The following is a 27074-nucleotide window of genomic DNA, read 5'->3' as shown; positions in this document are numbered from 1 at the left end:
ACTTCCTATGTCAGTACGTAACCACCGTCAGTCGTCTTTATGAAACATAAACACTGGACCGCAGGTTTTACCTTCGTGTGGAGACACTGACTAGAAAGATTTGTGTTGAAGATGTCAATTTACAGGAATGCGGTTTGGTTTGTGAAAGGACTCCAGGAGTATACAAAGTAAGTGGAGAGTATGATTTTTACTCAAACGTTGTGTAAGATTTACGTAACCCCACCCCCTTGAATCAACTTAAGAATTGGTTTTACAAAGTATTCTAAAGGTTAAACAGCGCTGCTTTCACGCCATAACATATGATAGAATGTGTATCGTATTCCGTATTTTATTTCACACTTATAGTTAATTTTAGTCTGACTATTGTTGCTTTTTGTTTGTAAAAGGTCCAGATTACATCTCAAATATGTCGCTTTTTTCATGCAGCCCCCTGGATATTAGAGACCTCAACGGTATTTTGTGCGACTGTATTTTAAATGTGGTGATACGACAAGAGCCAATTGAATTTTCCTAAATTAACAAATTTTGAAAAGACGTTAATTTGTACCTAATTATCAATTTAAGGCTGTTTTGAAGTTAATCCAGTAGCCCACACAAAGAAATTATGAAGTCCTCACATATAATGAGTGGGACAAGCAAATAAAAATGCTGTATTCTTGCAGAAAGTTAAATAGAGTTTGAACGTCTGCTGAAAAGTAAATGCGGCATCTCAGTGTTACATCAGATCCTGGTAACACAAGTGAGGTGCATTCACTGTACCACTGTGGCTCCCGACAGAAGTGGCTATGAAGCAGCAGCGAAACATTTTGCTCCAGGAGACCTTGATGTAAACCTGAGTGGGAGAGCCTTCGTGATAACGGGTGCCAACAGTGGGATCGGAAAGGCCACAGCACAGGAGGTCGCCAACAGAGGTAAGTGGTTGAAGGTTGAAAGGTTTTGGGTCATAGTACTTTGATAACAGGAGATAACAGGGTGTAAAGTGTCTACACTGATTGCCTGCTTTCTACCCGTGAATTATCTTTACATTTTATATTTGTATTTGTATGTTTAGGACATGCTTTTTGTGTGGTGTAGCATCCTGTTTAATCCTGCAACAGCAATTCAATAGAAAAGTTTCATTGATTGAGGTTACATTTTTAAGGGGATAAAATTTTCTGCAGACTCATCCAGTGATGTGGCGGATTTTAAATTTTGCAGGGGGAACTGTTCACTTGGTTTGTCGAAACAAGGAGCGAGCAGAAGCTGCCAAAGATGAGATTGTGGAAAAGAGTAAAAATCAGGTTAGAAATATGTTAAATATTTAGCATTGTCTGTTGCTTTCCCTGAGGTTTCACCTTTTATTTTTTGCTGCTAAAGGTTTGACTGGCAGAAATGCAAAAGAAATGCAGAACTGATGTCGTTACATAATATGTCCAGCAGGGAGCGCTGTGCATGCAACTGGAAAGATGCATGTTTACTTGTCAAACATTTGTTTTTGTCTGTAGGGTTTATAGTTTTACATTGTATGTTGTTTCAAGCAACTGCACTATTGTGGCACTCGTATTTGCTGAAAGGCAAAACACTTGTTATCTGGGTCTCATAGTGTCAAATTGACATTCAATAGTTTATCAAGAAAACAATGTCACACTTTGTTCAATTTGGCACTGGTTGTCACAGAAAACAAGGCATCACACTCTAAGAACATGTGATTAAAGTAAACGTGTGAAGTAAACGAAACAAATAATTAATCCGATTAGTCAAATACCAAGAGGCACATGGAAAATTTTTCTATTTACAACAGGAAGTTAAATTTCAGTCTGTATGAAAAGAAATGTAATACTTGTTACTTTCATATTTATTGGCAGAATGTTCACATCCACATTGTTGACATGTCCAGTGCGAGACAAGTGTGGGAGTTCACCCAGAACTTTGCAGAACACAACACTGTACATGTGCTGGTAGGTATCTGCAGATTTGTATAGATTTAACAGACAACCCTGTTTTTTTATTTTTTATTTTATTCAATTCATTCACTTGTTGTTTGTTCACCAGATTAACAATGCAGGCTGTATGGTCAACCAGAGAGAGTTAACGGAAGAAGGTTTGGAGAAGAACTTTGCCACAAATACACTTGGTAAGAATAACAAACATTTTCTAGTAGAATATGTGACTTTCATTCATAAATAAACAAAATCAATATTTTAAGATGTACTAGTTTTTTTTCATTTGACAAAACTCTTAAGTTAAAATTGTGTTAAATTGGAAGAAGTTTCAATGAAACTCAGAAACTATCTGATCTTCACTATAAATCTTTAACAAAGGATGTTTCCGAATGAAGGGACAGTATAAATTAAAGAAAATAACAGTTTAACAAACCAGGCTGTACAAGCAGAATCCACCTAAGCATTTCATACCTGACAGCGTTAATTAAAAATAAAATAACGGTGTCCGTATTCTCAGCTATAGTAGATGGTGCAGACAAGCGTTACATTTACATTTACATTACGCGTTACTTGAGTCTGTCCTTGATTTCCAGGTACATACATTCTCACCACTGCACTGATGCCTGCACTAAAGAAGGTTGAAGACCCGAGAGTGGTGGGTTCAATTTCTACTGAGCGTGATTGGCAGACACTCATTTATTTGTGTCTTTGATTAAAGTAAAACAAGATATTTTCTGTCTCACACCAGATTACCGTGTCATCGGGCGGCATGCTCACACAGAAGCTAAATGTGGATGACCTCCAGTTCGAGAAGGGGACGTTTGACGGCACCATGGCCTACGCTCAGAACAAAGTAAAGGATTTACCAGATGTCAGTGTTGCGCGTTTGCATGTTTGTTGAAGTTTTATGACGTTTCTTCTGCGACAGAGACAGCAGGTGATTCTGACGGAGAGATGGGCATCTCAGCACGAAGAAATCCACTTCTCCTGCATGCACCCTGGCTGGGCAGACACACCAGGTAATGGAAGCTGTAAAATCAAGCAGCCTCCCTTTCTGTTTACTTGACACTACCTTTTCTCTCTGTAGCTGTAAAGACATCCATGCCTTCATTCCACGCTAAGATGCAGTCCAGATTGAGGACCGAGGCCATGGGGGCTGATACGACGGTGTGGCTCGCTGTGTCTTCAGCTGCCATAAAGCAGCCGAGTGGACTCTTCTTCCAGGGTCAGTGACAAATCATATCAGTCTTTGCAGCACCTTGTAAAAACATTTTTACATGTATTTTTTTTTACAGGTACTACAGCGCTACCTCTCTAAAAGTATAACTCCTGGCATAGAAACATTATGAGAATGGATGTCACATTGACTTGGGAGCAAGCCACAGAGAATTCTTGTGCACTCTACCGAACATTTTGGCTCTGTACAGCCTGAGCTGTCGATTTCCAGTACATTCGGTCTGCAGCAATATGCAGCTTTTTTTCAGCAGACAAACTGTTACACCCGTTACACATGTGCAGGCTTTTATTTACATTATCTGTTGACACAAACTTAAATTACATCAAAATCATTGCTAATGTTGCTTTAGCTGGAAGTTTAACATGTAAACTGATGGTGTTGATAATATGAACCTTGTTAAGCTTGTTCAGAGCTTGTTCTGCCCTCAACTGTCCAGCAGAATGAATGTCGGTCCTTCCTTAGGTGAGGAGGAAACTCTTAGGACGGAGTATAGAGATAATTTGAAAAGGTAGAAAAACAAAAATCCTGCGGTTGTGGTTTAATATGTTTTCTGTTGTCTCTTATTTCAATGTCTTCTAGATCGCAAACCAGTTCCAACACACCTGCCACTGGCATATTCCAGGTCCACGCCACAAGAGGAGGAGAAGCTTCTGGCAGCACTAGAGGAATTTGCTCTCAAGTTCAAACCTTAAAATGTCTCCAGTAGTCTTTTTAAAACCTATCACACCTTTCTAATTATTATTAATGTTAACATGAGCCCTTTTTTTTTTTCCATAACTTTATTTTTATTTTTTACTGAGCCCAAACAGCAGAATCTTTTCCAGTTGTTGAGTTTATAATTTAGTAACTGATTAAAAAGCTAAAAAAAACTCGAGGAAATAATCGCTCCATTCTTAAAACTTGAAAACTGCCCATTACATGCTGCTCTTTTAAGGAAGGTTTACTTCACCTATATGCTGCCTCGTCATATTGTATGTAAGGTACCAAACCGCCAATGGGGTTCAAGGTTGACCTTCCGGTACACTACCTCCAGAGCTAGTGTCAGAGCTGTGCAAATTCGCCTCGCCTAAGCGACTGCCCCTGTATAACTGACCCAAAGTGGGGTCATGGGTCATCCTAGCGTTTTGTTGTGAGACCAACTACTGTCTCTCCCACCTAGATGGGTGGAGAAACACAACTTATGATGTGATTCAGACTCAAGCAAAGTTTTTTTTTTTTTGGATTGTGTACAACGTATAAAGGATTACAGTCAAATTTAGATTTGTTTGAGTAATTTGTTTCACCGATGAGACGTGATGCTACGCTAGAGGAAAACACAAGGAGACGTTGAAGGACCAAGGACGATTTGCTTGCGGTTGTATGAAGGCAGCAGAAGAAGGCCAACAAGCCAAGTGTCACTGTGCTTATCCAGAGCCCAGTTTTAACTGCCTCTCAACAGTTACCTCTGCCTGGTCTCGAGCAGCTCCTAGTCACACATGGTGCTATAGGAAACTAAATGTATAACCAGAATCAGTGCTCCCAGCAAAAATAAATAACTACAGACTAGTTTGCTTATTTATCTTCATTATTATTAGTGGTAGTACTAGTATTAATCATAGTATTGTTCTATTGTGTGTGTGTGTGTGTGTGTGTGTGTGTGTGTGTGATGCTATATATTATAGCTTGGTGTTATTGTAGGTATTTTTACTTTAGATCAGCTGCTTCAACACTGCTTTCCCCCACCCAACCCCACCCCACCCCACCCCACCCAAAAAAACTAAGAAAAGCATATAAGCTAAACTGCCACTTTTATTTTGAAAGTGATCTGCTGATACTGGACTGCTGGTACCTGTGTAAAATATAGCTAACCCTAAACACAAATAGACCAGGGTGTCTGTTTAAAAAGATTTAGAGTCACAAAATGTCAGTTGTCAAAGGTAATTGTAGTTTTCACTTTAATGTTTTACTGAAGTTGATTATTCTCTTCCCGTAGACAACTTTATATAATATTGAAAACAGTAGCAGAAACAACAGAAAAGGATATTCTGATTATAAAGTCACATTTCTATACTGTACCTTCTCAAGCTTGAGGAAAGAAATGCCATTGACACTGACAGCAGCAGGAGGTTGCGTGTTCTCCGCTGGAGTGCTTCCGAGGAACGGCTGACTGTTCCACCTCCTAGAGAGCTGGCAGTGCCGGCACTTCTGTTCCACCGATATGAATGTGCCCGACCTTCTTGTCCACACGTCTGAGGCACGCTGACACACAGGGCAGAACTGAAACAGCTCCAGCAGGCAGTCCTCGTTCACATTGTATGTGGGTGTTTTATTGACTTGGAGTGAAGCTTCCATTCTGTTAGAGAATTCAATATCAGCTACTAATATCAGTTATTCTAGTACATGCTACAAAACTAACTGAAGTGGAAAATTAAGTTGATAGGAATCTGTCAAGGATGAGCAAACAAGTCCACAAGGTTTCTTTGTCTCTAAATGTCAGTTGAACTTGCCTTACTTTAAAAGTCCTCTAAAGTGGCAGCATCAGCATTCATTTACATTGAGAACTGATAAATTCTACTGTTCACAAACACAAAAGTCCACAAAAGTCTATTCATGTCATTTCTAAATTAAATGTACCCAGGACGATCAACCAACCTTAGTCAGAGTTAAGGGGCTACCTGATTAGCTGTAGGGTCTTTTTTGCCTAGTCCATGTGTAACAAACAAACCAAGTTCTGCAGACATGATACAAATCCCAGATTAGCCTATAGAATTTATTAGAATATTATTAAACAAAGTAATTAGAGGATCTTACGTAGCGTCTTGTGATTCAGACAACACTGTTACAGGATCCGCTGGGTCATGAGTGGAATCCCAAGGATCTGTAACTTCTATTGGTGAGCTGCCGTCTAATGAAATGTCCTCTTCCTGCTCCAGTTCTAAGCGCGCCTTCTTGGCTGGTGTTTTAGCAGCACACGAGCTGCCATCCACAACATCATTGTAGGACTCAGTAGTCTGTGTGCCTTTTGAAAATAAAAATATTAAGCCTGTAGAACCCAGTCTCATAATATTCTACTAAGTAGTAAAATGAGTAAGAACAAACCTCTACTTCTGAAGTGAGGCTGTAAGGTTCTCAAAGACAGCTGGGTTCCCGTGGCGTGCGTTGCAAGTGGGTCTGTCTGACAGGCCACATGAGTAAAAAAAGACGCCTTTCCAGATGCACTTGCCTAAACAGAACCAATCAAAACCCTGTAAGATTCACTCGACGTGAAGGTGAAATATACGTTCGATCCAAAAATAGTGATGACAAACATCAATGGAAATATAATATCTTAACTGTACTTTTGTCCTGTGCAAGCTTTTCCATTTCGAAACAATATTATTCACTGACCGTCTTTCAACACTTTAACAAAACAATAAATACTGAAGACTCGGCAGAACAGGATGTCACAACATTTTGTATCAATAGTACCCAGTCAGATTTAAAGGGCTATTATTTGTTTATGACAGTTAAAAATGGTAGATATGTTACATATTTAACATTTCTGACACTGAACACTTTATAAATACACTATTAGCCTATGGTTCTCAAAATTGAGTTTAAAACCTTTTTAAATCCTTTTCCAAATGTGCCACCCTATTTAAACATCTGCCCCGGTCTGGGCTGATATTTAAGTTGGTTAATTTGGTTCCAGTGTGGGTATTACATGTACATAAATGCCACTAAACGTCCCTCTGACTTCCCTATATTAAAATATCTCTGTACTGTTAGCTGGAAAAATGCCTCCAGATGACATCACTAGGAGGAACCTTCAGCTCAGATTGTGTTATCTCGTTGCTGACACTATAGAGTTTGTAATGATGGTCAACCTGCTTTTCCAGAGCGCCTCCAACTGACATTATCTAAACGCATAGTGATGAAAAATTCAGAGGGAAGTTTAAAAGCATTATTGTACATTTACGCTCTAAACTAAACCCACAGAGTAAATCACCGTTTATCATGCAAAGCGTAACTTCCCATACACACTCTGAGATTACTTTGCATGTACAAAAATACTGATATCTATCATTACATTATCATTATATCATTACATTATTATACATACACTTTCGTTTTCGGCAGCTTTCCCTCTAAGAGTTGGTATCGATCCCTCTACGAGAAGCAGCTTCCCGGCCAGTCCTGCATTGTACTGCCCCAGGTTACTGAAGCAGTCGCTGGCAAAGTGGTTAGCACACACAAATAAGTATTTTACCATGCTGTCCGGAACTTTACCATCGAAAATGAAGTCCAACCACTTAGCTCTTGTTCCGTCCGAGAATGGAGGAAGATGCAGCGACTTGTGCTCTTCCCTGCAGCCAACAACATAGCATCTCTTGTGCTTCTTCCCTCCGGTAGCTTTAGCCATCGTGCTAGTGACGCAAGCAATGTGGAAGATGTACAGTGCCGCACTAACCTTAGATCATGATGTCTCTAGCTGGGCATCTAGCTAGCTAGGTGCAGATACGGGCGTATAGACCGACCCACTGAGGGGGGTACGGGACTCCACGGGTGGGACTATGCTAATGCTTTCCCCGTGTGCTACTGGCTACGGGTCGCTCAAACCGTGGTTGCGCGGTCCAGCCCCGCCCACATTTGTGCTACGTTTATAACTTGTGGGCAATTTCGGATTCCTGCCAATTGGCAATGTACTTCGTCGCAGCTGCAACATTGCAATTTTATTAAAGTTAAATATAGCACTAATTTCAAGACATTGTACCAAGTATCTAGCACTTTCTTAAATAATGTCGATAAATAATTCCAGTAATACCTCACTGAAACATCATTATGCTGAATCAACATGACAACACATACTTTTTCATCTGTGAAGGCAGCAAGAAAAAGCAAACACTATTTGTTCTGTCTTTTATCATTGTTTGTATCATTATCATTGTTTGAACAAAGGAAATCAAGACTTCCAAGACGGAGCTACTAAAGGAAACGCCTCCAGATGACATCATTAAGAGGAACCTTCGGTTCAGATTGTGTTATCCCGTTGCTCACACTATGGAGTTTGTAATGGCTGGGAAGAAGTACATCGGCAATTGGCAGGAATTCCCCACACGTGCTGAACGTAGCACAAATGTGGGCGGGGCTGGACCGCGCAACCACGGTTTGAGGGACCAGCAGGCAGCACACGGGGAAAGTCCGTGGAGTCCCGTACCCCTAAGTGGGTCAAAGCAAATCAAAACTTGCAAGAGAGAGATACAGGAAAGCTCAGACTTTCATGTGAAAAACTTAAATTAAAAAGCATTATTTTGTATTCAGTGTTTGAACCTGCGGCTGACCTGTTTGTGTTGGTGCTAATGCTGACAGGAGCTTCATATTAATGTTATGTCACAGAAAAACTAATTAGCTTGGTAAGTATTGCTTACAATGTCTATATGACCAATACGTCCAAAATACGTCCATGTTTGGATATAATTGCTTGGATTGATTACAAGGATTTGATAAGATCACGTATTCATTGCACTTCAGTTTTTCAGACTTGCAGTCAGTCAAGAGTTGCCATATGACAGTCAAGTACTCTCCTAAAATTCCAGTCATTCATGCTGAGCACACCAACACGGAAACCTTGGAAAGATGCTACTGGTATAATATCCGATGATGTAGTATCAAAACAATTGTCTGAGATAAGTGTAAGTATTGCTAGGAACAGTTCAGCAAGGTTTTTTTATATTCGTACAGTCACTTGCCTAATGTTTCAAACCAAGACCACTGCTCCTAAGACGTCATTGGGAGCAGTTTGGCGGTGGTGTGATTAGTGCAGCCACCTAACAGCTGGAAGGTCCCTATCAGCTGTGACCTTTCTGAGAGGAGAAATGTTCTCCCTGTGCTTGCATGGGTTTCCTCTGGTTACTCCAGTTTCCTCTCACAGAACAAAGACCTGCATGTTAGGTTCATTGGTGTCTCTAAATTGCCTGTAGGTGTGAATGGTTGTCTATATGTGTATATCTCTGTTTTAGCCATGAAATAGACTGGCAACCTGTCCATGGTGTACTCAGTTGGCATAGGCTGCTGTAATAACAGGAGTTATTACTAAACGTGCACTCATTGATATTTATCTAATAAAGATGTGCAGGAGTAATATGGAACGCAGCATGTTCATCTTTCATCCCACAGACTGTTGGGCAAACAGCATATAAAAACAAAACATTCCTTTACTACATTTTTCCTTTGATACAATTCTTTCCTGATAGCTTCTTCTGTATGTTAGCTGTTTTATCTGAATAACAACAGACTCAAATTTAGTTACGTAGGTAAACACCTGCTGTTTTATTATGGAATTTATACACACATGGTCCCATTTATGACACTCTCAAACACACAACGTCTTATCTTTCCTGCAACAGGAAAATTAACCACTGGCCTCAGATTAATTTAATCTGATTGAGTCTTTGATTTTGACAAACTATTTAGGAATTAAACAGAAGTTTTTTATTCCCCGTGAAGCAATAGTTAAAGGACAACGACACTGAGTTTGCACACGTTCCCATTAAAAATTATGATGACTGGTCTCTGCATCTGTTTTCTTTACTATTATTCCAGGAAGCCACTGTTTTACATTAACTTCAGTACAGAGTAACGATGTAGTAGCTGGAAACCAACAGCATATGTCCGTATGCTAACTGATATGGCATGTTGAGAGTGGACACAGGTATCGTCCTTTAAAAATCGACCCACAGATTCAAGCTCATGAGTAAAGAGCTGCTGTAAATGTACCCTCATAAGTGACTGTCAAAGTGCAGACAAAGGGCTATTTTCAGGAACAGTCAAGCTTATAACTTTTAATTTTTCTATTCTTGGAGAAAGTCCTTTAACATAGCGTCATTTTAAATCTAAATATCAAACATCTTTGGAAAAATCTTGAGTCAAATTGTAAGAACTTGACTTGATTAAATCAGAAGGGTGACAATCACACAAAATAAATTATAATTCTTCTTCACAGCAGCAATTTGCAACATTTTTTCTTGTTGATTCCAGTGCATTGACATAAAAGTCAGTATACATTATTGTGACTTAATAAAACAGAAACAGTGAGAACAAAATAAAAATGAACCATGTTCATTAGTCCCCTTAATGTCCTAGAACATACAACCCATATGCGCTGCAACTGATTAGCTTGATGACATGTGCATTTACATGTCAGAAATATTTAGATTGCATCATAATAAATAATCTCAAAAACAGATCCACTGGACAGAATATACAAAATATTGTTTTTGAAGGTGAGAAAGCAGTCTGGTTTATTAACAGACCTGACAAGTATAGTCTCTGAAAACACTCAAGGCCATCAGTGTCCACTGTAATAAGCTCAGGTCCTATAATTGTGATTTCCTGCTTAGATTGAGAAAAAATGACAGTATGTTCACATTTAGTACTGTACTGTATCTATATGCTTGTTCCATATGGATTTATGTTGCTACACAGCCAAAGATGCCACAATTTTAAGGGCTGCACCTATTTATCAAATGTCTAAATACTGCAGTTACAAACTGCATTAGTTTGGGGACATTTGTACCAAATTTAGGATCTCTACTAGAATTAAAGTGAATCAGGGGCCAATGTTAAAGAGACTAAGAGGTCATCTTGCAATGCAGTAGTTCTATAACTCCTAATAGAGACATCATCTTGTAAAGCAGCCACACACAAACAAATGTTGATACACTGATGCCATGCAGTTTGGAGGTCGCCATGCATGCACACGTTTCAAAATTACATGACATATTCTCCACAATTGTATAATTTAGGAAGATAGGGAAGCATTTCAATAAACACCTATCTTATCTTAAAAAGCTGAGATATGTTCAGATACTCAATTGTCAGTAATGTATTTAGAAAGCAACAACAACACATGGTGTGAATAACAGGAAGCACCTGAAACCAGCTCTATCGGTTTCAGGCCAACATGTGCCACCTACCAGTACAGAAATGACAATATTTAAGACCAGCAGATATACAGTTTATAAGCTCATCAACACCATCTACAGGGAACGATGACAACCCCTGCAGATTTGACGCCAGTGCCACACACAGGCAATAATTTACAAGTGCAGTTTTTCTTTTAGAGTTGCTGTTACCTACTCGTAAAACATTTAACTGGCTAGTTCTTATCATGAGCAGATTTCCTGCTCTTACACAATTTCAAGAGAGTAACAGTGTGTCCTCTGTTCTCAATGACTGTCCTACTGTGCAGATTGAGGGGCTGGGATATTAACAAGATTATGTTTTATAATCAAAACAAACTTCAAGGTTTGTTTTGTAGCTATAGGAAACAAAAACAAAAAAGACTTATATTCTAATTTTGTTTCCTAAAACTTCATAACGGTAAAAATGGTAATTACAGTATTTTGGATAAAATCAATCTCCTCAAACTCCTCATGCAAAGTCAGACGTGGATTCTGAAGAGAAATGCTTTACGCAGCTTGCTTTAGGAGCTAAAGTTCTGACCATCACTCAGAAAAAAACAATTCTATGAGGCAGCCAACGTGCCTCAAGTTAATAAAGCTGGTTTAGCGTTAGGTTTTATGAGTAGGACACATAATTGTTTGGGTGGCAGATGTGAAAGCACTGAACTATGATTTTGAAAAGTCACTAAAAGCATGAGAAATGCATTAGAGGTGTGCAAGTGATATTAGTGAGTATTTTTATAATTGTACTTAACATTATGCCAAATCTTGGTGAATAGAAAGGTAATTTAAGAACAGCCTACAAAGTAACTTGGCAACTTTTGGCAAGTAGCTACACACTGACCATAAACACATTTGCAGATAGTGAGTGGACATCCATTCAAATAAAAAGCTAATTTCAACTAAACTTCTATAAAATTAGTCAGAAAACTACAAATGAATGCACATTTCTATTCTACAGTAGAATATTAGGAGTTGGTTTGTCAAAATAAGGAGCTGATGATTCAGTGAGCAGCCATCGCACAACTAGAGGACCAAATAAAAGTTAGGCAGCCACATTTCAAACCTGTTCCACAAAAATCTGTTGTTTTGTCAGGTATCGCTTTCTACATCTGTAGGACTCAACTGCTGTTTCTACTGTTCCATCGCTTACCTTTTCTAATCTAATCTAACCTATAAGTGGTCCAGGTTGGCGGGTATAAATCTGGTCTCACTGCAATTAAGCAGCTCCCTTCTGAAAAAATGTGCAGCTGACAAAGTTTGGGTTTCACGGTACCTGCAGACCACTGGACAAATACTTTTTACTTACTGTATTGTGAATTTCCATGTTATATAAAACGTGGAAAGGAATGTATGAAAATTAAGTACATAAAGTCTGTCAATTTCTGCCTCAACCCACACAATGTTCACACGCGCGCGCTCTCGTAACCTTGTGTCAACCAAGGTTTGTCACTATGAATGTGCAACAGTCTCTGCTTGTTAAATATTATCCAAGTGACATCGATATTGTTGGGTTCGCTTCTCTTATTCTCTTCCAAGTGGAAGAGAATAAACCCTCACAGTTTGGCAAACAGAGGTTCCTGCTGACTGCTGGTCCTTCACACACCTCAGGACACCACAGGACTCATGTCCCATAGCTGCAGATAAACAGAAATCCAAATCAGTTTTGTTCTTCAAACACAAGATGACTCCTAATGAACTGGCTGTTACCTAGAGATTTCAGCTAACTCTAAAGTTCAAACAGAGTTGAGAAATTTGAACAGTAACAATAGAAAAAATGGTTTAAAAAATTATTTTTATGCAGCATTTATGTAAAGATATACAGTGGATAAAAGATAATCAGATTTGCAAATTCTCACTGACTGAAACACCTAAATCTAATTTCACTTTCAAATGAATTATTCCTAGGTTAACATGCTTTTTTCCACAATGAATGAATGAATTGTAATTTTGTTTTAATCTCATTGTTTAGTTGGGCTCCCGTTATTTACTTTTAGGACTTAATAACATCAGATCCGGCTTCAGTTCAGTTATATGCAGAAACTTAGAAAATTCTAAATGGTTTTACCCCTTTATCATTGGGAAATCTAAATTAAACAAAGACAAAAATACAGTTATTCATTTGGGGGAAATTATCTAATTATAAATACATCAGTGTGGTGACCCCTAGGACTATCAACTCACATAAAGTTTGAAAGTAAATGTAATTATGTATGAGGTCAGAAACAGATAAAATTCTCACTGGTTAACAAACCTTCATATACCAGTGTAAAAGACGATCACTGAGTACATTTGGCATCTGTGTTTGCAGCCCATGGCCCAGGAACACCACCACACACACCACTACACTTTGTTGTCAAAAGGACCCAGAGCAGTGACCATAGCAGATCAATTGGACCATTAACTAAAATCCACACCATCTTGGTAAAGAACATCCTGTTCAACTTGCTCAACAATACTGTATTAACCGTTCTTAACCAATACTCACACACCTTGATAACCTTGTCAGTGCCTGAGGTGAGCAGATGTCCAGTGGTGGGCTCGTAATGCATGTAAACAATGCTGTGCTTGCTGTCGTGGAAGGTGGCCGTGGGCGCTCGACTGGAGGACACAAAAGGGAACGACAGTTACTGTTCTGTGTGAGCACTCAGACAGCTGAGAGCACAAAGGGTCAGTATATGACAACAACAGAGTCTGATTGTTACTCACTCCTCGTCAGTGATGGACTCATGGCAGCTGTCACACACCCGAACCTCAAACTCGAAGCCCATGAGGGGGATGGTGGAGCGTTTGGACGAACATTTACCGCACACTGCCTGGCCACACTTTCTACAGTGGTGCTGAGGAACAAAGGAGACCTTCAATTACCAACATTAGTAAATTCTTACCACTTAGAAAAAGCGGCAATTTTTTGCAAGTCCGAGGTAACTCTCCACAATCATGTCAAGTCAAGTTTCAAGTCCTTAAGACGTCATGGTGCCCCTTCAACAAATTTGATCTCTTTTTAATTTTAAAAACTTGTATTGAAATCAAATGGATTGATCTTAATTCCTAAGCTGAATCATTTGCTGTTCAATAGCTGAGTCTGTGTATGAACTCATATCCACTGACAGAAAAATGAAGAGCCAATGCACTGCACTGCCTTTTAGAACACGCTATTTAATCGCACACACACACACATACACACACACACACCCGAGAGCAACACAATAGGACAGCCAGAGGATGTTCGCTTACAATTTACTGAAGTAGAAGTGCAGAGTTGTGTATGTTTGCTGGTTTGTGGATGTTTGAATTAATACTGGGTGTGGTGGAGCTTCAGATCTGCTTCAGCTGTGATTTAGTTTTAGTTAGACATATTTAAATAGAAGAGAAATTATTTTAAAAAGCAAGTTAGTTACCTGTCGCAGGCCGATCTTCTTGCTGTCCCACATCTGTTTGAAGTTCCAGAAGAAAGGCTGCTCACACCTCTGACAGGAGTCACTGTCCAGCCACTCAGGCGTCTGTGTAAAGACATAAAAAAATAATAATAACAAAAACACTTATAATCATTTTTTCAACTTTTTTACATTATGACTCACAATATAAAGACATCAGAGAGACAAATTTATTTTAAACATGATCTATGTAGAATACTTACAAGTAAAATAATGTTAACAATTCTGTGTTTAGAGCAGAGGTGGGGAAGAAAACATTTCCCTTTTTTTTTAAACACAATACAAAGGGAAATATTGTACTTTTTACTGCTAAAATGAATACATCCTGTACTAATAGCTCTTTAGTTTACAAAAATCACTGATCAAATCACTTTTTAAACGAGCTTTGGCCCCCAAAACCCGGCGTATTTTCTGGATCATTTTCACATATGTCTTCTTCTTTGCATGATAAAACTTTAACTAAGATTTGTGAGTTGCACAGTGAACTGTGTTCACAGACAGTAATTTCTGGAAGTGATCCTGAGCCCATGCAGTGATGTCCAGTAGAGAATCATGCCTGTTTTTAATGCAGTGCTGCCTGAGGGCCCCAAGATCATGTGCATCCAGTTTTGTCCTTCGGCCTTGTTCTTTGCACACAGATATTCGTTCTGATTCTCTGAATCTTTAGATGATATTATATATTATAGATTGTGGGATCTTCTCAATTTTACGTTGAGACGTAAAATGTTACGTTGTTTGTCTCAGATTGGTGAACGTTTGCCCATCTTTACGTTCAGGAGGCTCTGCCTCTCTGAAAGGCTCCTTTCATGCTTGTTGCCAGTTAACCTAATTAGTTGTCAAATGCACCTTCATTTTAATTTGCAGCAATTACTTTTCCAACCCTTTTTTGTTCCAACGTTTATGAGATGTGTGGCTAATATTTTTCATGAAATGGTAAAATATCTCAGTTTCAACATGTGATATGTTCTATTGTAAATAAAATATGGGTTGATGAGATTTGCAAATCATAGGATTTATTTCATATTTATTTTTATACATCGTCCCAACTTTTTTTAATTGGGGTTGCTGATGAGAGTCCACTTTGAGTATTGAGGTTATGTACTTGTACCACCTCTGGTCTAGACAGTACCCCAACGAGTTCATATCAACTTCAGTCTTTTAGTTTAGTTTTAAGTGGGTTCCTACAGTCCAACATAGGGTCACTTGTGCTCATAATTATGCATAACATTCGTGTTAGGTTATAGATTTTCCTTTAAGATACAGATTTATTGAAAGTGAAAACAATCAAGGAAATCAGCAAGCCATCCTCTAACTCTGGTCATTACAAAACCAACAAGAAACTTGTTTGCACTGCTTCTTTCTAGGTTTTTTATTTTCTCTAAAGCCCACAGCTTTAAAGAAGCTAAGAAACCAACTGCACAGAGCAGTGTTTGGTATAATAGCAATGAGTGATTGTTTGGGGAACAACAGCAACCTACTGATGTTATTTTTAAAGCTCGCCTTGAGGGATGTCAGCTTCAAGAGAACCATTGACTCAGAAAATAAAACTGAAATGAGAATTTGGGACAAATAACAGAGACGAATGCATGACAGAATAAAAAAACAGTGGGGCCAAATAAAAGTGACTCTCTGTAAATAAAGAAGCTATCAAGTCCTAACTAACTGTGTGGAGACTGACAGAACACAGAGTGAGATGACATGATGCAGACATGAGACGACATAACGTGTCAGTGTAAGAGAGCTCAAAGAACATTCTGCTAATCTGGTGACCATTCATTGATTTCGTGAGAAAATGTATTACAGAGTAGGAGGGAGAATACTTTACCCACCACAAACAGCCACAAAAACAGAAAGCATGCATATGACTCATTTCCACTCTGTTTACTGTGTGTTACAATTCACAGACTGGGTATGAATGTATTTTTATGTGTGGGTTGATGTTACACTCCATCAGTCAGCTGCCTCATCTTTCTCTCTCTCACCTCTTGTCGTGTTACATCCATGTTCCAGATGACAATGCCTCCATCTGAGCTGCAGGAGATGAGCTGACGAGTGTGTGAGGCGTAGCACAATCCCTGGACTTTGTCACTGCAGGGAACACACATGCACAACCACACACACAAACATAAACAACAAATCCAGTACTGAACTGAACAGCATAGAGTAGTGGGGTGAAGGTCCAAAATGCCAACTTGACTGCGGGAAGTCGTACGAAGAAGTAGATTTTTGGTGTCCATTTTAATAAATCAACCTTTACAAATACATGATTTATATCAATTCAGCTTTCTTTCATCTTTTGATTAACAGAAATATGGGACCTTTTTACCCTGTTTACTCTGAAAGGACTTTGTACATAAATCTTCTGCCTATCTTAGCTATAACTTATTGATCTTCTGATTATTTTATTGGTCCATCCATTGATCTCTGTACTTTAAAAAATCCTGGTTTAACAGTGACCCACTGGTGGTTTTTACTACACAATGATGGATTGCATTTACCCAGCAGCAGTAGTATATATTTGGAGAGAAGGGGTTCTAGTCTTTGGACCCTGTGACCAATGGCAATTTATAAATAAGAAAAACTTAACCTAAGGATCGTGTGCAGGCTATGTTTCCCAGAGCAGGGTCAATTGGATCCATTAAGTGGTAGAGTGTAAAAATGTAAAAAGAAAATACAATAAATCTTGTTTCATCTTTAAATTAAATCCTGACAGATTAACATACAAGTTAAATTTGCACAGGATCAGAATAAATGTGTATCTTATTCATCTTCTTAAGTACAAATACTTAAGTAATCTAACAGAACTTACATGTATACAATCAGTGTTTTCGTTTTAGCTAAATAATAGGTAGAGTAAGAAAAACACTTAAAATCGGGTTTGTGATTCTTACTTGTGTCCTTGCAACTCGATGGCGGTGCCTTTACGCCCTCCGATGTCCCACATGATGATAGAGTGGTCTGAGCTACCAGAAAACAGCACCCTCTGGACTGGGTCCCAGCAAAGCGCTGTTACATTACCTGAGGCAGAATAAACACACACAGATACACACACACACACACACACACACACACACACAAACACACACACAGGAAGGCAAATAAGTGGTAAAACCACAGTCACTTTCACAAACATCTCACATAACAAGAACATACATCAGCCCAAGGCCAGTGAGCAAAATATCATGACTTGGTTCATTTAGATAAAACCTTTTTCCTCTATATTTATGGCTTAACACTAATTTGCAGGAATTATTGTTGGCAACAAAATGTATTTGGATGTATTTATTTTTCTGATATTATAAAGTAAATACCTGCATGTGAAAAAAAGTTATTTTGCTACATTTAAGGTCTTTGTCAGTGATTCTGAATTCACCATGGGTTCTGTCTCTTTATCATCAAGATTTACGCTTTTATTTGAAATACTGTAAATGTGTTTTTCTCTGCCTATTTTGTTGAAGCAGACTCCACAGTGACCGCCCTGAAAAGACTTTCTTAACTAGACTACAGGGTACTTGATGTGATTTTAATGCGACTACTGATGGTCCATTAAATATAAAAGAAATAATTTAAGCATAAATAATTAATTTCATCTTCCTATTAAGACATTCTGTTTCCAGCTATTATAGTTCTGTAAAAAGGTGTAATTGTGTCTTTGGTGGGTTTTATTTTGTATTGTTTGTATGACTATTTTTAAACCTGCATCTAACATAGTCCGAAAAGACAATTATATAGATGAAACCAAAATCCTTTTAAAAGCTCAGTTTTTGTGATTTGCATTCAGTCAAAACGTCTCACTCTTATATAAGCAAAAAACAAGCAGCCCAGGAGGCAAGGAGAGGACAGAGAGGAAGCATAAATTATCTGATACATAGCTGCAAGGGAGTTTTGCTAACCCATTATTCATATTTGTGCAGACTACTTTTGCACAAATGCTGTGCAAAAAAAAAAATCAATTTTATTAAACAATAAAATTAATATTAAACAATAACGTCTACAACTAGTCAGCTTCTTCTGTCTGTGTACTATAGCTGCAACCAACAATTGGTGGTTTATTATTATATTATTCACAACTTAGCAGTTAATACGCAACACTAAAATGCAAAGAGATGTGTAGTTGAAATGTTGTAAAAGAAAGAAAACCAGCTTTACCAGTGTGTCCTTTGAAGGTGGTGACTAAACTGCAGCTGTCCTGCTCTAGCTTCAGGATGGTCACCTGACCAGACTGGTCCCCTACGAAGGCGTGTCTGGTCTCCACATCAAACCTGGGTTAAAATAAAGGTCAAGGAAGAAGAAACTGTTTCCTGTTGAAAAACTACCACACTGATTTGAATCTTTATCAGTAATAGCAGCCAAGGTGGCTCAATGGGTAGAGCATCAGGTTGGGATGTAGAAGTCTGCAGGACCAATTCCCAGCCCACACACCAGATGCATCCTTGAGCTAGCTCCCTGGGTGACCCCTGTAGCTGCCCACTGAGTTAAATACACAGAGAGAATTTCATTGTAACTTGTATATGTCCTCAATGATGAGAATAAAGCTTCTAATTCTAACTGAGCCAAAATCCCACACTAAACAAGCTCATTTTTATTGTAGATTCACTGGAACAGATGCACTGCAACTGTCCAGACAAAGGCAGAGTCCAGGTTTAGTTGCAGCTATTTGTGGTGGCAGGAAAATAATTATGTCTCTGTGACTCAATGACTTAAAGCTTTGAGTCCTTCTCTGACCTGGTTAAGTCACAACACAACAAATTCATTAAAACACTGTCCATATTGTACGAGAGAAAAACAATGACTGCAAAGAATAACATAACTACACTAACAAATCATAATCCTCAGTGTAAAAACAACAATACTTATCTAATCACAGGAATATGAGTTTTCAATCTTCAACATATTGTTTCTCTCTGGAAACATACTGTGAAACATGGAAATAACATATAAACAATTTGTATCATTTCCCATGGGCAGCCATTTTCAAGTGTCTAAGTCAGAGTCTTCCTTCTATAAGCCAATTACAATCTTATGAACCATTACAATAATTTGAAAGTGAGACGTTGGGCATTTTTTAATCAAGAACAGCTTGTTTCCATTCACATTAACACAAATTCCAGTTGTTCACCAAAGAAGTATTAAAAGCTGACGTGTACCTAAGCTGACAGAACTTTTGAATACAGAAACATAAGACCTGACAGCAGCCTAGAATGGGTCAGTCTTTCCCTCCAAATCATTTTGTAGCTTTTATTTAACAAATAACAAAATATTGTTTTATTAAATTCAGATACAAAAAAAAATGGTAATCGTCCTAGCATTAAAATACTTGTGTTTAGTTTGCAAATGACTCAGTTTCATTCAACCATAGTTCAGCATTTTTTCCACTCCTCAAGCGTGTCCCTGTGCAATGGCTGTGCAAAGGGTCTACTCCTAGCCTTGGCTCATCACCGTCTGAGCATTATATATATATTTAATATATATATTAAAACAATTCAGCTGCATTGTCCCATTCATGCATTCATGAATCAAACCACCAAACACATAAGTGCCATGCTAACTGGGCAGGTTAGCATGCTGAGGCTAGCAAAATGCCACCAGTCCGATGCCTCATGGCAGGCTCATTGGTATGGATCAGTGTCGCTACTGAGCACTCACAGGCTTTCATTTGGCCATTACAGAAACCTGCTCCATCCGTTTCCTTGACAACAGCATGACTGATAGCTATTGTTAGTTCCTTCCTATCAGTACAAACTAAATAGAAGCAAATCTAAATTTCACTATCTGATGTTATTGTAGCCTTAAAATAGACTGTGTTGTCATAATAAAAGGCCGAGGCTTTTCAGAGTCTGCAGAGCCACAGATGTGTCCTCATTTCTCATTTGGTCACATCCACTCCACTCCATTCATCAGGAAGCTTAGCTGTCAGGTTCATTGAGCGACCTCTAAATCGGACAAGTAGCCTTCACATCAACACAAGAAACAGACCAGGAGAGAAGGATACTGTAGTCCAGAAACCCAGGCGGTGGTGCGATACGTCCCGAGCTGTTGGCCACTCTCTGAGCAGTGCCAGGTGAAGGTTTTGTCTTGGCCAGTGCTTAGAAGCCATTCCATCTCCAACACAAATAGTACCACTGTCACTTTGCCCTGGTGTGCTGAAGACACATAAAACACCCACATATATATTTATATCTAATGTATATTTAGTTCCATTTTAACAATCACTTTAAATAGAGTGCAGGGGTCAGACTAGAAATCTTGCGTCGGAGGATAAAAACAATGTCCAAACGTGGTATAATCACCATATGTATTGTGTTCACCACGCTAATTCAGAAGGAGACAGTTGGTACAGCAGAGACTAATGGTCTAGAACCAATGCCCTGTTTAAGGAAAGATATGACCGACAAATGAAGAGGAAGTTGCATGACGCTGGTGCAGCAGTATTTTAAGATTGTGCTCTTTCACAGTGACCAGCCACACATGCCATAAGGACAAGTGGTACAGGTCCTCACTATAGATCACACACACACACAAACCCCCCAAAAACCCCAATCTGCACTCATTTGATCAATTTTTTTGTGCACTAATATAGTAAAAAAAAAAAACAGTATATCTGACTAGATTGACATGGTGGAGTTACTTTGGTAAGAACAGAAAGAAATGAAGTTAATAACAACACAACTAGTACAGAGTTTAAGTGCAGCGAGCAGAGCAGAATTTAATAGCTGTGAATTGTACTGAAACTGCATACATATAATAAAAAAGTAACAGGAACCATAGATTTCAGAGAATTGCATAATCTTAGAAATAAGCTTTTAAAGTTAAAGCTTTTGACTCACACACACACACCCACACACATTTTATCTCACCCTGATAAGTGCGGGCTGGGGTCATCTTATTATAGTCTTCTGACAAAATAAACTCCTGAAAGACAGGAAGTGGAGAAATGTATCCAATCAATGGCAGAATAAACTATGTTGCTGTGTTCTGATACATAATACATTGCAGTATTTTTTGCATTATCTTTTGTTGAGCTTCTTGTGGTATGCAAATGTCTACAATTACTATATTTTGAATGTAACCTAAGCTACGAATCTAAATGTCAAATTTCAATAACTTCGTGTTTCTTAATTGCATTTACTATTATAGATACATGATGTGCAGTGGATAAACAGTATTTAATGTTAATTTAATAATTACATTTGAAGTGTAGGCCTTTCTATTACACATAGAGAAAAACTTTCCACCCTAACAAAATAAAAATGTAAATGCAAATGAGTAAAGTAGAAAAACAAAACTACAGGCCTGTGTGCAGGCCAGTGAAAAGAAGAACAGCTGTTGGTGCGATTTCCTCTGAAGCCACTACCCACAATAAAATACTACTAGAAACTATCACTAAACTACTACTAACCAGTTTTTAGAGCATTTTGAGAAGTTAAAGTGACAGTAAATGAAATGTATTAAATCATTAAATTTGAAACTATTTATCTAAAGCACACATTATAGAGGAGGTATCTTTTTCTGTGTACATTTCACATATTAGACTGAGGAGACACTACAGGTAAAGCTGAGCGAGTGTCCCAATGAAAATGGCTCATTCTCTAGGACTGTGCTGATTAAATTTCAACAAAACCTACCAACTAATTTTGAAATTCTTTGAAATATTCTACATAAAAAGAGATAGAAAAGAGGGGAAAAAAAGATTCATCATCTGGGAAACCTAAATATCCATAGCAATTACTATGTAAACCTAGCAAATATTTATCAATACTTTGTAAAGGACCAAAGTGTAGAAGAAGAGGACATTTAGACCTGCTATTACCGGTAGAAAAGGCCAGGTAGTCACCACAAGCTCTAGGGCTGACAACAGCATCAAAACACAGATGATAATCATCATAAAAGGTTTCACTAAGAAATACAGACAAATATGGAACCTACATCGAATAGGAAGGAAAGCAAATACTTGTCGGTTGAGCGAGGAGAAGAAGACAAAGCAGAGGGTTGGTATGAAGGGAAAAAAAAAAGGCTGGTGGTTAGACTTACACAGATACTTCCACTATCCATTCCCAATGAAATCCTCCTGGTCTCTGGGTTAAAGGACATACAAGAGCACGGTGCTGGAGACAAAGAGACATACAAGAATAACAGTGAAAATTCTGCTTGCGTGTCTTCATGAGTGTTATTGTTATTTGGAGAAAAATGGTTCAATCTAAACAGCTATGTTTTAAAAGAAATCTGTCTGGTTATAGTAATTTCCGGGTTATCATGATTCCTGTACTGCTGCAGTAACATCTCAGAATTATTCTGTTCACAAGCTTCTTAAAGCCAATATAATGCAAGATTTTTGGCAGTAAGATTACTAAAAACCCATAAAATGTCATAGACTTCCTGTGTGGATGGTGTTTTCTCAGTCAACCAAACTGTCATATTAGTGTCATGTAATGACAACTGAGAAAACCCATGAGATGACACAAAAAACTTGCTAGTGAATGGACCCCTGGTAAAGATTTTCGCGGGGATTTTTAAAAAAGTAAATTATGTCAGTTCCGACATTTTAAGGCTAATAGCAATAGCAACATTTGACAGTGAAAAAAACAAACATAACGAAACACTGGCTCATATTCAGTTAATGACAAACATAAAAACATTTTCTTTCCCTTAGAAAATGATCCATGTTTTCTTTTTGTGGAAGGTGTCTAAATAATTTCCTTCTGAAAGTCAGTTTGGCTGATTCAATGTGGTGAGAAAACCCAGGATGTATGTACTGTAGCTAATTCAGACATGTATGTAGACCGTTAAAGTGTTTTGGATAACAGTGTGTTATCGCAATTTCCTGGATGTGTTTCCGGAGTGTTAAAAAAAAAAAAAAAGATATTAAAAGTGGCACTGAGGCCCCTAAAATTGGGACCTCCTTAGAAATTTTCCAGAGAGCAAGAAACTGGAAAACTTGTGATACGGCAACAAAAGAATCAGATTATTTTAAAAGCCATACCTTAGTTACTAATATCTATATTTTATCAGATTTCAAATAAGTCATTTAGGATTTTCAACGCATACCTTAAAATAGCTTTGAACTACTATAACTGTGTATATCCTGAAGATAGGGTTAATCTTTGCACACTCCTAACAAAGTGTTTCACATGCAGAATCTTTTGCTGCTATTGTAAGCAACAGATCTTGCTGATGGTAGCATAGGATTTCCTTCAGTTGCACAATTGAAAGGAAACAAGGACAAAGACTGTCACAGACATGCAGCGTTGAAGTACTGAAGTGAACAGAACAAAGCCAATGATCCTACAGGAGTATGTAAGTGCTTTCATGTTCTTCTGAGAAGTGCCGTCTGTATGATTCATTGTGTTTGTTGTGATTAGGAGAAACACGCACACACAATCAAAGCAAACACAGAAAAAGAGTGAACAAAACCAGGAATGAACCACTGGCCTGTTACAAGAAAGTCCATGTTATCTGGTCAACTTTGTTGACAAAATGTTGCACAAACATACATATTTATGACTGAAATGATGACACTGCAAAATACTAAAGAGGAAGACACGTAGAATAGCCTCTGTTTATTCTGTGAACAAAGGCAATGAATTTGAACACAGACGAGGAAGAATACCTACACGACATTGTGTGGTAGACACTGGGCCAGTACTGACCACTGTCTCTCTTTAGCCATACCCGAATTGTCCTGGTGAATGAAACAACACATGATTAGTTTATTTGGCCCCAAAAGCAGACAGATGTCCACCATTATATCCATCTTTTCATTCTTTAAATCAACACAATAAAATGTACACATCACTTGACAGCAATTCTTCAGTCCAATGCTCAGCATCAACTGTTTGGAGTAATTGCCATTAAATCGTGATGAACTCACTACACATTTATGTGTACAGCACACATTTCTAAAATGCAAACATAATGTAATCTAAACTGCTCAAGGGGAGACCCCCTTGTTTCACAGTCACTGTTTCCCACTCCATAGGGCCATACGTCTTAGTTACACCATGTTATTAATTAAATGTTAAATATCACGAAAGAAAACATGTAAGCGTACATTAACCGAGGTTCCACGGGAATTACAGGATACACAACCTTTGTGCCACAGAACAAACCCACCCCCCGAGCGCTCGCCTATGTCAGACTGAATCCACACTTTTGGCAACCAAAGACAGAGACAAACACAGGCATGTGAAAACCTGGGAACGAGAAGGGAACCTTCAGTTCAAGGCTGAACAAATGTTCTGTAAGGCAAAATCAATTTTTACTAAGTAGTTGTAGCATTATATCATCAAACACATCAACAGCACAAATTGCACATTGGAAACCTTATATATATTTTTTTAAAGAGGTAACGCTATCTGGCTAACGTTAGCCAGCATTTAGGACCATAAGCGGCTTCTAAATCTGATAAGCTGCATTTTATTGACGCCAACTTTCCTAACGCCAGTAAAGAATGATTTTAAAGTGCATTCTGCTTTTTACTAGAATGGTAAGGTCTTCAAATGACCCTGTCAGCTGACACTTTGAGCTATGTTAGCTGATGTGTTTCCCTATGATCTTAAACCGTTGAAAGGCTTTGGAATTATTAATCCAGACGGAGACACAAACTCTATTAATCAGCGAGATCTGAAGAGATTATTGGGGACAAAAAAAGGCTGGTGGTAAACAGTGGTTTGGAGGTTAATTTGCGGTCTAACGCACGTCTCACCTGTCCTCGGACACACTGATAACGCCGTCCTCTTTGGGAATGATGACCGCCGAGCTTATTACATCTTGGAAAGCCTCGATTTTGTTTAGCAGACATGGCTTCCGAGCCTGTGGTTGGGGCTGAATTTCGGCGGCCATGGGTTAGAGATGCACAAGTTACGGTGTACGCTTCTGGCTCCGGGAAACATAACCCACCCCGGACCGACAGCAGAACCTTGTCCAGGATCTGCCGACTAGCTGTCAAGGCAGGCGGCACAGGGGGTTGCGACGGCGTCCAGTAAAACGCTGCCAGTCAGGTGATAACCCAAACACACTCCTGCCTGCAACCAGTTTCCACTAAACAAAATAAAACATCCGGTTCAATTTTTACTGTTATAATTTCAAAATAAAACGCACTTTCAAAGTATGATACAACCTTATTACAGCCTTGAAACAAATACCTGTATGATGCAAAGACTATAGCATATATATAACATAATAATAATAATTATTATTATTATTATTTTATTGTTATTATTAGTATTTAGATTTTCCATTTTATGTACTCAATTTTAGACTAGCACCCCAGCCACTTGTGTAGTAATACCCAAAAAATTAAGCAGACAAATATAAACAATTTTTTAGAGTATGATGCCAAAACAGTATGATCTTAAACTAACTGCAACATTAAATAATAACTACTAATACTACTCATGGTCCCACTTTCACATAAAATACTCTATTTGAGGGATACATATGTTTTACTGACACTTTAATCCCTGATTAGTACAAAAAAAGACATGCAGAAAAAAAGAAAAGAATAACAAAACAAAAAACAAATACATAAGCCCTATCAAAATGTAAAATTGTGAATACATTGTAATAACAAGATTGAAAGTGTAAAACAAGGTTTATCAGATGCTGGGGCCACTCCAATGATGTGGTATGCACCTTTTCTGTACAGAAGTTCTTGGCGCACATTTGCACACTTTTGGTGCTGTTGTAACATGGAAATTTAGGCTCCCTCCGAGCCCAGAATACAGGCTGAGTGGAGTAACTATGGTCAGAGTACTGGATTTGATATGTAAATTGTTGGAGTGCCCCTTCAAAAGATAGTTGCCTATTTCGGTTATCAGCCAAATGGAGCTATGGAAAAATCCAACCTCAGCATGAGTCTTGCTTTGTCTGACACATAACTAGCTGTTTAATTCATCAGGAAGATCACTTTCTTCCTGGAAAAGGCTACAGAGGATATGGATTACATAGGTGGTTGGATAAAAGGGTAGTCACCACCATTTGTCTTGGACTTCCTAAGATTTGTTACTACTGACCTACTACTTACTATATTATAAGCCACGAACAACATTTCACTAAAAACATGTTTACTAAACAGCAACAAGAGTCATCACCAAATCATTGTTTTAAACGAAAACACACTGATGCATGTTTCATTGTGATATTTACTGAAACAAAAACAAAACTTTCTGATTTAAAAATGTTATAAACTAATCATGTTTACTCTCTGGTTCTGTCAACATTTCAAGTTAAAATTAGAATTAGCCAGACTATAGCTTTTCCATCAACAATTACTGATAAACTGTACTTTCCCCAATCTAATTGTAGGTTATTCAATGTAGGAGCTTACAATAAATGTGTAGCTTTTTAGTGCTTTCATGTTAAAGGCGAAAAACCTAAAGCCTCGTCGAAACGCAACAAGATAGCTGACAACACCTGGCAACAAACACCACACTTCCGGTTATGATTTTCATCATAAAGCCTTGCTGGCAATGTTGTAGGCTATGTTTTGGTAACACTTTGAAGTTCGACGGAATGTTTTCGATCCAAGCAAAGTATTTTTATAAAAAATATTTTTGGT

At 38.3% G+C, this 27074-nt stretch overlaps 3 protein-coding genes across 5 annotated transcripts; 1 reads left to right on the top strand and 2 right to left on the bottom strand.

Annotated features, from left to right (window-relative positions):
- Positions 1-3: 3 nt before the first annotated feature.
- dhrs12 (dehydrogenase/reductase (SDR family) member 12) lies at positions 4-4704 on the top strand. 2 transcript variants are annotated; one of them, XM_067516795.1, is made up of 10 exons: positions 4-167; positions 778-911; positions 1198-1280; positions 1845-1937; positions 2032-2113; positions 2516-2577; positions 2671-2775; positions 2851-2941; positions 3010-3147; positions 3739-4704. In XM_067516795.1, exons 1-10 carry the CDS (start codon positions 112-114, stop codon positions 3849-3851), a joined length of 957 nt encoding a protein of 318 aa, XP_067372896.1. In that variant the 5' UTR covers positions 4-111; the 3' UTR covers positions 3852-4704. The 2 variants fall into 2 exon arrangements, with proteins under 2 accessions (XP_067372896.1, XP_067372897.1); XM_067516796.1 differs by lacking the exons at positions 4-167; positions 1198-1280 and having other exon boundaries at positions 773-911.
- A 135-nt stretch (positions 4705-4839) lies between these two features.
- Positions 4840-7770, bottom strand: LOC137133306 (uncharacterized). The gene is made up of 4 exons (XM_067516797.1): positions 7241-7770; positions 6238-6361; positions 5950-6157; positions 4840-5491 (listed from the first exon to the last, which is right to left on the bottom strand). The coding sequence occupies exons 1-4, from the start codon at positions 7538-7540 to the stop codon at positions 5188-5190; spliced, it is 936 nt and encodes a 311-aa protein (XP_067372898.1). The 5' UTR covers positions 7541-7770; the 3' UTR covers positions 4840-5187.
- Positions 7771-9418: 1648 nt separating this feature from the next.
- wdfy2 (WD repeat and FYVE domain containing 2) lies at positions 9419-25529 on the bottom strand. 2 transcript variants are annotated; one of them, XM_067515854.1, is made up of 12 exons: positions 25221-25529; positions 24130-24197; positions 22550-22623; positions 21376-21430; positions 20511-20661; positions 18668-18780; positions 17410-17536; positions 16501-16606; positions 14483-14584; positions 13791-13921; positions 13574-13682; positions 9419-12718 (listed from the first exon to the last, which is right to left on the bottom strand). In XM_067515854.1, the coding sequence occupies exons 1-12, from the start codon at positions 25355-25357 to the stop codon at positions 12689-12691; spliced, it is 1203 nt and encodes a 400-aa protein (XP_067371955.1). In that variant the 5' UTR covers positions 25358-25529; the 3' UTR covers positions 9419-12688. The 2 variants fall into 2 exon arrangements, with proteins under 2 accessions (XP_067371955.1, XP_067371956.1); XM_067515855.1 differs by lacking the exon at positions 24130-24197 and having other exon boundaries at positions 25221-25362.
- Positions 25530-27074: the final 1545 nt, after the last annotated feature.

Source organism: Channa argus, chromosome 9 (genome assembly GCF_033026475.1).
Source record: "Channa argus isolate prfri chromosome 9, Channa argus male v1.0, whole genome shotgun sequence".
Classification (NCBI taxonomy): domain Eukaryota; kingdom Metazoa; phylum Chordata; class Actinopteri; order Anabantiformes; family Channidae; genus Channa; species Channa argus.
Note: the sequence above shows the minus strand (reverse complement) of the source record. Positions and strands in the feature narration are given on the sequence as shown.

What these genes read in the sequence shown, in the direction of transcription:
- dhrs12 (XM_067516795.1), top strand. Translation starts at nt 112, where the DNA reads ATGTCAATTTACAGGAATGCGGTTTGGTTTGTGAAAGGACTCCAGGAG. An exon ending in TGGCCTACGCTCAGAACAAA is followed by an intron (nt 2,776 to 2,850) that starts GTAAAGGATTTA and finishes CTTCTGCGACAG; the next exon opens with AGACAGCAGGTGATTCTGAC. An exon ending in GAGTGGACTCTTCTTCCAGG is followed by an intron (nt 3,148 to 3,738) that starts GTCAGTGACAAA and finishes AATGTCTTCTAG; the next exon opens with ATCGCAAACCAGTTCCAACA.
- LOC137133306 (XM_067516797.1), bottom strand. Translation starts at nt 7,540, where the DNA reads ATGGCTAAAGCTACCGGAGGGAAGAAGCACAAGAGATGCTATGTTGTT. An exon ending in AAGCTGCCGAAAACGAAAGT is followed by an intron (nt 6,362 to 7,240) that starts GTATGTATAATA and finishes GGTTCTGTTTAG; the next exon opens with GCAAGTGCATCTGGAAAGGC. An exon ending in GCCTCACTTCAGAAGTAGAG is followed by an intron (nt 6,158 to 6,237) that starts GTTTGTTCTTAC and finishes TATTTTCAAAAG; the next exon opens with GCACACAGACTACTGAGTCC.
- wdfy2 (XM_067515854.1), bottom strand. Translation starts at nt 25,357, where the DNA reads ATGGCCGCCGAAATTCAGCCCCAACCACAGGCTCGGAAGCCATGTCTG. An exon ending in ATCAGTGTGTCCGAGGACAG is followed by an intron (nt 24,198 to 25,220) that starts GTGAGACGTGCG and finishes TTCATTCACCAG; the next exon opens with GACAATTCGGGTATGGCTAA. An exon ending in GAGTCCATCACTGACGAGGA is followed by an intron (nt 13,683 to 13,790) that starts GTGAGTAACAAT and finishes TGTGTCCTCCAG; the next exon opens with TCGAGCGCCCACGGCCACCT.